Source organism: Sporothrix brasiliensis (genome assembly GCF_000820605.1).
Source record: "Sporothrix brasiliensis 5110 chromosome Unknown Cont14, whole genome shotgun sequence".
Taxonomy (NCBI): Eukaryota; Fungi; Ascomycota; class Sordariomycetes; order Ophiostomatales; family Ophiostomataceae; genus Sporothrix; species Sporothrix brasiliensis.
The window spans coordinates 838,011-848,128 of NW_024467133.1; the positions used below are offsets into that span (position 1 = coordinate 838,011).

Genomic DNA, 10,118 nt, shown 5'->3' on the forward strand with positions numbered 1-10,118 from the left:
GGCAATCTTCGGTGTCACCAAAAGACGGAAACAGGCTATCCTTACTGGTATATTGGAGTACTGGTAAAGTAAATGGTGTACTTGTTCGACAAGAAAGGGTAGTTGTTGAAGTGGTTGACTGTTTGATCGTGAAGGAAGACGAACACGGCAGAGGAGACAGGTTTACTGACAGAGAAAAGGCTCACTTATATACGTAGAAGACTCTCAGAGTTTCTACGAAGGGCAAAGCACGCAAACGGAAAAAAACTACGACATAATGCGGCGCCCGATGTACTCTGTGCCCTCTGCTTCTGTTGTAATGGATGCATCAATGCAGCCCGCCAAGCAGAGACAGAGCAGCGTCCACGGCACAGTGTAACGTGGGTCCACAAAACAAAAGTAGGCATGGCTGTGGCCATAATTAAGAAGAGAAGCGAGCGACATAAGCCCAGTGGTGTGCGACGTGCTTTGAGGGATGGCTCGAAGGTCGACGGGGTCATGCGGTCACTCTCGGTCTCCATAAGCAATATCAAAAGAATATCTCTGGCCAACTGCATAGCACTCTGAACATCCAGCGAATCGAATCTCACATGTAACACAAACCCCCACGCGTTATCCCACGTCTTGACACAAGATTCGTACTTCACCCAATTAGAAGTTAAAGGACCTATACACGTGGATTTGGCAGATATGTCATTGATTGTGCAACAGACTTTGCCTTCCAATTCGCATGTCGTACACGCTGTATGGGGTGTGTGCCTATTCTGCACTACTTCGCCGTGCCGCACTTTCATCCTTTCAAAATGTAACAAAATACTTCATCAAACCGCGGTCCCTCCATGGATCTCAAGTCGCAGTACGACGTAAGTCGTAGTACACACGGACAAAGAAAACATGGAAATATGTGATAGAGGTGGCCACGCAAGCTGAGGAAAACGGTTTGCTCCGTAGAGTAAATAGATAGGCGGAGAATCATACAGCTCTTCCAACCCCCCCTCCTTCTCCCCCAATATTGAAAATAGGATGTCACAGTGGAGACTACTAAGATTACACAATAGAGCAGTCGAATGGAGAATGGTCTTTTCACTTGGACGGAAGAGACAAGTGACCTACTCTGTACTCCAACCTAGTTTTCTTACGCAAACACCTGCTTCTAAACCGTGTGTGACCCGACCGTAAATCCCACGAACGGGCAGAGGGGCTTTTGTTTGACACCAAGGAGCTTTGAAAAGTTATGTTATCTTGCCTTCTGATCTGTCTACAAAGTTCCATTCGCATCAAAACCTAGCCGTGTCCGTTCTATTAGAACGCTGTTCCTTTATTTTATTTTTAATTCTTTTACAAGGTCATAAGTCAAATATGAATCTCCACTGGCGCAGCACCTCTACGAGTCGGAAGCGGGATATCCATCCACAATCTCGATATCTCTACCCGTCAGTCCTCATAAAACACGAGTACCCGCACTTCAATGCTCTCCCGCGGCGGGTCCTCGTCGTACTCCTTGTCACGAAACGCCGAGTGCGGCACCCGCCGGGCCACGGATCCGTCGTCGACCGAGTCGAAGCACTTGATGAGCATGACCTCGTCGGGCGACTGCCGGTGCTTGTAGTACCAACGATGGTCCTGCGACGCGGTGACGGTCCACGTGTGCTGCGTGTGGTCGGGGTAGAAGACGCTGGCCTGGACGAGGTCGGCGTCGGCGATGGACCGGGCGTCGGCGACGGCGAGCGGGTCCTTTGTGACGGTATGGAAAGGGCGCCAGACCTGATTCCAAGACGAGTGGGGAGTGAGGAGTGAGCGATGCGAGCGAGAAGGTGCGATAGCTGTAAGCGTAGACGCGAGGGAGGAAGCACAACACGAGCAACGAGCTTACGTTGATGATTTGCCAGCGACGCTGAGCAAGGTGGTCGGCCTCGTCGGGCAGGGTCCACCGGAGAAGAAACGCGGCCCCATCGTAGGACTGGTCGACGTGGACGCGGTGCAGCGGCCCGCGCTGGCTGGCATTGCCGGGCCCGCGTGCGTGCCAGTCGGCGGGGCCGCGGCGGATCTTGTGGTCAAAGATGACGACGCGGGCGGCCCCCGTCGCCGCGCGGAGGATGTCTACGGTGTCTGGGAAGTAGACGCGTTTGATGAGGTCGAGGCTCTGGAAATTGTCGGCGATGCACTCTCTGGCCGCGGCGGTTGGTTTGGTCAGCAGCTGGAAGCCGCAGCTGTTGAGAGTAAAGTCGCCTTCGCGACCCGTGATGTCATGCGCGGTCACGGGCGCCACGGTCATGGGCCGTTCGTTGGTGACGGTGCCCTTGCCGACGTAGACGGGCGTGGGCTCCGAGCCGTCGCGAGGGTCGTCATAGTAGTTGAGGGTTGTTTCGACGTCGCGGGCCATACTGTCGGCTGGAGGGGAGTGTTGGGTGGTGCAACAGAATGGGTAAACAATGAGATCAACAGAGAGACAGAACTGCTGTGAGACTCAAAAGGCGACGTGTTTGCACCAACAGACTAGCTATTCGTGTTCACCGGCGAGTGGAAGCGATTGCGAGAAAAGAGACGAGCATTTGCTATGCCGCCCGGCACGACTACCCCGCGGTAATAGCACGGCATTCCAGCATATTCAGTTCCAAGAAAGGTATATTACGCAAAGGTGTGACGATAATACGCAGTTAGTAAAAACCAAGCCAATTTCCCATTTATCCTGAGACGTTTGCAAAAGACTTCCATTGGCGGCGATAAGATAACCCGCATCGTCAAAATACCACGAAAGGAAAACAACACAACGAACAGCGGTATCAAAATTTCAAGAATAATACATTAAAAGTATACGCATCTTCATGTTCATCTCGTAACTTATCCGCCCTTGAAATTGGTGTCACGTGGAATTCACACGGTTTACCAAGACGCGTCATGTGGCCGGATTTTTCACGCGTCTTCTAACACGCCTTTATTACGATGCAGCCGTAATACGCAGATACGTCTCTCGACCAAGCTTTCTGCGACAATGGTGCGCCTGTCACTCAACATCCCCCACCGCGATGCCACAATGGTGCTCTCTTCGTTTTCCGTCTACTGGGTGCCTCCCTTATCCACTCGCCTCCGCCTCGGCCGCACATACTTCAAGAGCCTCGCGCCCAATGTCGTCCGGGTCAGCAGGCATCGCATCATCAAAGGCCCTTACTACCTATGCGAGCTGGAGGCACTCCTGCACGTGCGGAGGCACACGACGATACTCGTACCCAAAAGTGTACCGCGTATACCACGCGTCCAGCGGGCGAATCTACATTAAGATGGAGCTTGTGGAGGGCGTCAGCCTGGCCGGGCTATGGTTCAAGACGGGCCTAGTAGACGACGTCAAAACGACGGTCATGGCCGACCTACACGGCACGGTTGCTCAGATCCGCAGCCTCCCTCCGCCAGCACAACAGTCCATTGTGGCATCGGCATCGGCATCTACAAAGGAGGGCTTGTCGGATGGCCGCATCGGACCGGAGACCGCTGGGCCCTTTGCAAGCCACGACGCATTTCACACGTTTCTACGCGGTGGTATTCCTAGTTGTCCATCCTCGGTAAAGGAGAAACGAATGAATTGTGATGAATGAGTCGAAAAAAGTAAGGTGGAACTCAGGCCACGTTAAGGTTAAGACTATGGATCCTGGGTCACATTTCACAGTCCATCCATCCTAACCTTTCCATTCCCGGCCTGTCTTTGAATCATCACGTCCCCACTCCCTCTCTTACACTAAAGGCTTAACCCGCCGGCGAGCGTGATGACTGAATTATTGAGCCGAGGACTGTTTTAGCCCAGAACTGTGCAGGGCAAAGATGCGCAAACTCTTCTACATCTGCGGCTTTTGCCCGTCGTAGAAGTTCCTTCTTTACCTCCATCGCTATTTGGAATTCCCATTCAGCCCATAACGTTTTAAACGATTAAGTCTGGCGTCCTTATCCTCAGCGTTGTCCTTGACGGATCTGGCGGAATCCCTGGCGTCTCTGACAATAGCGAGTCGTTTGTCTGCTTCGAATAGTTTTGCAGATAAGTTTCTGTGGTGATGTGACAGAAGGGTACACCATTGCTCGGCGGTCATAATACATCAGCTAAATCGGCTTAAGCTGCAACGCAATTGGTCGCGTCTACACCTTGTGATGTAATCAACCGCTAACAAGTCTCCGATCGCCAGTGAGGCCGGTGTACAGAGGGATGGAGAACTGTCGCATGTATTCAAGGATATCCATACGGGTCCGTGTATGGCTGGCTAGTTGTCGTGGCCGGTGACGTGTTGCCGGTCCGTCTTCGGTCCAATGATAGTTGACCTCACTTTGGTGCGGTAGGACACGACGACGTTTAGATTGGTTGTTGTGATTGGGAGGGATAGGTAGGTTGTAGAACTCTTCAAAGCTTTTGCGGACCGTATGGAAGACAATTTTGTCGTTGATGATGTTGGCGGTGTTTGCCGTGGTCGATATTGTGAAGACTGTGAGGGAGGAGTGTGGGTGACGCGTTGTGCACAGGAGAGCACAGGAGGAGCACGCCCGCTACGCAGGTTGGCGTAGGGACGGCACAGTGCACCTCCCAAAAAGGTAACTGTCATTGTTGTTATTCGCCTTTCATATTCTGTACTTAGCTGTATCACTGTAATGGCGGTAGGAGAGGCAACAGGACACCGAGACTAACGTTCATTGGCGGGACTTCTTACCAGTCTTAGCAACACAGAGATAATAACGAGACGACGTCCCTGCCTAGTCTCTGTTTACTCTGGCAAGAGAGGCAGGTTGGTTCTTCGTACTTTCTCTGCATAGTGACCACTGTTGCTGCAGAATACCAATATATGCACAGGTCCTGGCAACGCCTTCTCTGCATCTATGTGTATCGCAGTGTCTTCTTTTCCCTTTACCCTTTAACGAGCGTCAGTCGCCGATCGATAGCGGCAGAGAAGACAGTCCTTGAAAGTGACTGAAAACGTTCGCCACCAACGCAGCTGATTCTGTACGTACGTTGAATGCTCCTGACACCTTTGCTCCTTCCGTACTGTTGTTCCTTCCCTGTATCGTACTCATCGTGCTTTCCTGCTGGTCAAATCTTGCTGATGTGCAGTTGCTGACTTGACGGCTGCACCTTCCTAGCTACGGCCGTTTCCCCACCAGAAACGACGAACCAAAATAAACAAACCGATAAAGGAGAACAGGTCTGTTCTATTCCTCTCTCGTGTTTCCCTTCCATCTTCAACTTTTTATCTACACGCATCATCAACAACGCACCACAACCCAACCAACGACTCGCCCAACAATACATTATCCATCTTGCTACTTCTATCCATAAAGACATCACTACTTACATCCATTACTTTATTTATCCATCGCCTCAACTATCCATCAACTCCTCATCTTTATTTCTTCAAATTATCTTTACCTTTACATGGCTATGTCGAAACTCCAAGAAATCCCAATTACAATACTATCAGCCACCACAAGGTAAGAGTTGTCACCCCACCAAGAGGTCAGGCTGTGCTGGTGTCTAACCATTCAGTACTTACATCGTGGCGACGGTGCTTGATGCCTGCCTTTACGGGCACCGGCAGTTTTCTTCGGGGCCTAGATTGCCCTCCGGAATCGGCGGCAGTCGGAGTATGCGGGGGTGGTTGCCTCGCTAAAGCGAGGCGAAACGCTCCCAACCGCTTATGTCAAAGCTCGACTGGCTGACCAAAACCGGCGGCGGCTTTCTCGCGTCATACGTTGCGTGATGGGGCCCGAACAGTGGCAAGAGCTGTTGGAGCACCACCACCACAATCTCTCTCTGTCTTTGTTACGCGCGAAGAGGGAATTGGCCCAATATACGGCGACCGTGACCACATTGAAAAAACAGAAAGTCACTGGCGATGTTCTTAACTGGGCTACGTGGGAAAGGCAAATTGCCAAGGACTGGCATGCCTGTTTTCAAGGACGTCGCCACGTGGAGTTACGGGCAAACATGGACGCACTTGATCGCGGCGAGCTGCTCCCTGTCGACTACATCGTAGGGTGTCGCCGCGATCAAGCTCGCTGTCCCTTCAGCCGGTTTCTTCGGTGCGTTATGACAGCGCAGCAGTGGTCCAGCCTCATATCTGCCCATCACAGGAACCTTTCCACAAAGTTGCTACAGGCAGATAAGAGACTGGAATTGGCCAAAGCGGCAAAAAACACGTTTAGCAAAGCCGGAAACGGTGCCAATGCGGAAACCTCAAAAGACAATAAGTCACCAATCCGCATCGCATGGGCCGATTGGGAGGTTCTGATTGCGACAGACACGAAAAACGAACTGCTACGGCGTTTGAAGTCTGTTGATGCCGACCACTTCGGCGGTCTTTATCCAAAAGAAGTCTGGGCTGAAGTCAAGAGAATGGAACGGGTGTGAAGTTGGGACGGTAAGAATACTTATAGACTAGTATAGAGTTTTGGTGTTTTTTTTTGGGTGGTATTTTTTTCGTACTAGTTTTTTTTTTTTTTTTTGGACGGGTTATCAGGTTTTTTGGCTTATTTTTTATTTTGAAGTTATTGTTTTGAATTAGAGTCAACAAAGTGTTTTTATGGGCGTGAATATCGCAGCCTTTTTCAAACCTTCCAATTAAAGTATTATCACGCGATAAAGCGACCTGTTCAGAATTTTATTCTCTATCTAGTCCGACACATGCTTCCAATGAGCGACAAAACAAAAATATGATACAAAAAAAGAATTTTCAGACTTAAACTGCAACGGATGCTAAGGACATCACACTGCATGACTCTTAAAATCTCAAAAATAATGAAAAAAAGAAAATCCAATTTGCGTCGGCCGGGAATCGAACCCGGGGCCTGTCGAGTCTGCGTCGGATCATGTTACCCGACATGGCAACGACAGATTTTACCACTAAACCACCGACGCTGGTGGTGTTCCCTGTTCGTTGAAATGTTTAGCGCTAACGTGGTACATCAACTTCAACATTACAACACGCTACTTTGACCGAGTAGCGGACCACGTTTTCGGCACCACCACTCAACCACCGACGCTGTCAAAAGAGCTGCTTTCTGATTACACTTTGCTTAGGCTCGGGTAGCAATCATTGCTCTCCAGCGGACGGAGCGTCCCACCAGCGGCACCAACACGTACGGAGCGTAAGTATCGTGGCCGGCGGTTGAAAGTCGGCGGACATCTGAAGAATGAAACCCGCAAGCAGTAAACTATGAGAGGTCTGCTGCCGCCGGGATGTCGGCCGGGTAACTTTTATTGCATCACCATTTCGTCCATGTTTTACTAATCCGGCACCACTAGAACTGCCTCCGCCTTTACATGCCGCGATCGTTTGTTGTTGTTACCTCGTAACATCTAGCATATTATTGACAGAAAAAAAATACCAGACCCCTCGTATCGAGGCTAGGAAGAATTATACACTACTATATGGAAGGCTTTAGTTAAAGCAGAATGACAAAAAAAAACAGGGAGGTGTTGCTTGGACGAGTCGTAGTCCCTCCAACAATCCTCAGCAGATGCAAGTAGAAGGAGCATCGTGGTCCCTTGTATGATCGCAGGTTCCTGGTTGTAAAATAGACGAGGTGAGAGCAGTTTGCTGCCGGCCATTCTTGCCTCCTGTCTTCTTGAAGGACTTTGGAACAGAAGGTATGGCAGGTCTGTCGTAATATGGTTCGTAGTTCCTTCCACCATCGTGTACTCGCCAACTGTACGTGGAAGGAACTGAATGGCGTATTTATTGTTTTGATCGTAACTTCCCGTCTTAATGTTGACAGATGTAAAGACGAGCTGATTTCTATCATTGTAGCAAGAAATACACTCCAGTCTCTTTTCTTTATCCTCTCTTATTGTCCTCTTCTCTCTCCTCTGTTCTCTGTCTCTTGGTTGCTATTATGACTTGTCAGCCCTTTTCCCTTGTTAATCCATCTCGACTACCAGCGATCATTCGACACCACTGATTCCAACGACGGCTCTATATACGGCGTCGAATCGTGACAGTATTAAAAATAAGCAGCTTTTCAAGACACGGTTCAAGCACCAAGGCTACCAACCGAGCAACTCCGAAACAGACCACTGGGCCTGTTCGAATTAGTTCTATTCGCGTTTTCCTTTTTGCTTCAGGTCTCTGCTGGCACGTAAAAGTGGCAGCTCATCATTAGCAATAATAGCCCCCGGTCCTAGGGATCCCGATGAATCAAAAGGTGCGTCCCCCGATGACATGTCAATCTAAACCCATCTGAGCAAATGCAATGAAGACAACGGTTATAGTATTGGAGGGAGACGCACCGGCTTTGCTGACAAGGTCTTGACTCTTGGTATTTATATTGTTTTCGAATTCCCATTCGCCACCAACACGGGCTAGTTGTACAGCATTGTTGCTGTGGTATTGTTGTGTACGGACTTTACAGCAACTGTGAATCAGCCGCCACGACCGACACCAATGGCCGCGAAATGGTGACAATTGGTCAGCGACGAAGCAGGTGTTGGTGGGCAATTGTAAGTGACCGCGCGATACGTAGTCGTGGCGCGCTCGACAAACTAAACTCACACCTTTAGGAGCCAATCCAAAGTCAAAATCTATTGAAGTTTATTGAACCATTATTCTAGATTTATGGTACAGTCGCTAAAGATGTCCAGTCGGACACAAACCCGCCGCTTGATTCATACCTAAACAAACGCACTACACCTTCGTTCAGCCACATAGACTCCAAACACTCCCTATAGTCTCGGAGAGTGCTGTCCATAGGCTCGTCATCCAAAGTAGTACCATTGGCTCATTTTGAACACGCAACTGCTGAATGTGAGCAAGGTCTGTTTGTGGACGGTCCCAAGGGCATGAATTCTCGCCTCGGTGGTAGAACTTGCAGACAGCGCCGGGCTGATGTCGAACATTGTCATGGCCGTTTGCCCTGGGGTGGGAATACAGGCTGGGATTATGGGTCCGATACCAAAAGAGGCTGCTGTGCATGAGCCATTCATCGGCATCTCTGTAATTGCACTCGGTGCCAAAGTCCTGCCAAACATCCACATAGAGTGTCGTATTGTTGTCGCAGACCCTGACCTTGTAGTCGGTCAAGCACTGCGCGCAGGCGCCCTTTTCCTCGTCGAAGATTGTGTGGTACTGCACGAATGGCTCAATCCGCAGTAGTCCCTGGTCTGTCGTATATAGAGCGTAGTGAGCGCGTCGGTAGTAGTTCTTTCTGTTCGTCTTCAGATTGCGAGGATCATTTCGGTATCCAGAGTGCGGGGGGACAGGACCGGCCGAGAACAAGTGCTGGCTCATGATGGTCAAGTGCGGACAGATGTTGAAAATGGTTCCGTCCCACTGCATGCAATTGACGGTCGAGAAATGGCGCACAATCTTTATTCTGGAGCGCTGTACGAAGCGTAATTGTGGCAGATTGGTGAACGGCCGGGCAGCCGTGTGGTCTTCTTTGATGCGGCGGTCGAACCGCATACGGAGCGCGTAGTCACAGTCACCAATGCCGCGCGACATGGTCTTGAAAATGGGATCCATGATGCGGTGGAGCACGCGGACGGGCGACAGAGTAGCGTCCTGGTGTACAAGGCGGATGTTGTCTGGTACTGCCCGTCTCATCGGCAGAGTGTCCGGGGCGCCGGCTTTGATGAGGCGCTGGTAGCGGAGGGCAATTTGAATGTGATGAAAGACCAAGCCGGCCGCACCCACGGTCGAGAAGTGGCCGGCGACAGCTGGTGTATGGCAGTGAGCCCTGTGGCATGCCCGTCGCCAGGTGATGTGAACGGGGCATCCGGGAAGGTCCATTTCAAAGACAGTGTGCAGCCGGGTGCATGCGTGGCATACCCAATGTGTGTAATAGTCGCGCGCCACCAGCATGTGGTATTTTTCCAGTCTGGATGGAACGATGTCCAAGGCGAGACTAAGGATCTGGTCGGGCCTCTGTATCATAAGATGGCGGAGATCCTTACATGTGAGTGATAGCAGGATGATGTCTTGGCCTCGAAGGAACTCTTTGAGGGTAAAGAAGACATCGACTGGAAGGTCGAGGATGTGGTTGACGGGCGGCCGCATGGGACGGTAGATGGCGGTGGATGTGTCAACCTCGGGTTCGCTCTCTCGTGATTCGTTTTGATTCTGCATCTCCGCTGTGTTCTCCGGTCTACGGAGATCAGTAGATTCCGAAGACAT

General features: G+C 50.7%; 3 protein-coding genes and 1 non-coding gene across 4 annotated transcripts; 1 reads left to right on the forward strand and 3 right to left on the reverse strand.

Annotated features, from left to right (window-relative positions):
• Positions 1-1,413: 1,413 nt before the first annotated feature.
• SPBR_03813 (uncharacterized protein) lies at positions 1,414-2,362 on the reverse strand (the record flags this gene model as incomplete). The annotated part of the gene is made up of 2 exons (XM_040762103.1): positions 1,414-1,743; positions 1,853-2,362. 2 exons carry the CDS (start codon positions 2,360-2,362, stop codon positions 1,414-1,416), a joined length of 840 nt encoding a protein of 279 aa, XP_040622929.1.
• A 651-nt stretch (positions 2,363-3,013) lies between these two features.
• SPBR_09242 (uncharacterized protein) lies at positions 3,014-3,569 on the forward strand (the record flags this gene model as incomplete). Its single annotated transcript, XM_040767368.1, has 2 exons — positions 3,014-3,178; positions 3,258-3,569. The coding sequence occupies 2 exons, from the start codon at positions 3,014-3,016 to the stop codon at positions 3,567-3,569; spliced, it is 477 nt and encodes a 158-aa protein (XP_040622930.1).
• Positions 3,570-6,767: 3,198 nt separating this feature from the next.
• SPBR_09466 lies at positions 6,768-6,865 on the reverse strand. Its single transcript has one exon. It is a non-coding gene; the product is annotated as a tRNA-Gly (tRNA).
• A 1,979-nt stretch (positions 6,866-8,844) lies between these two features.
• SPBR_03761 (uncharacterized protein) lies at positions 8,845-10,118 on the reverse strand (the record flags this gene model as incomplete). The annotated part of the gene is made up of 2 exons (XM_040762051.1): positions 8,845-8,859; positions 9,006-10,118. The coding sequence occupies 2 exons, from the start codon at positions 10,116-10,118 to the stop codon at positions 8,845-8,847; spliced, it is 1,128 nt and encodes a 375-aa protein (XP_040622931.1).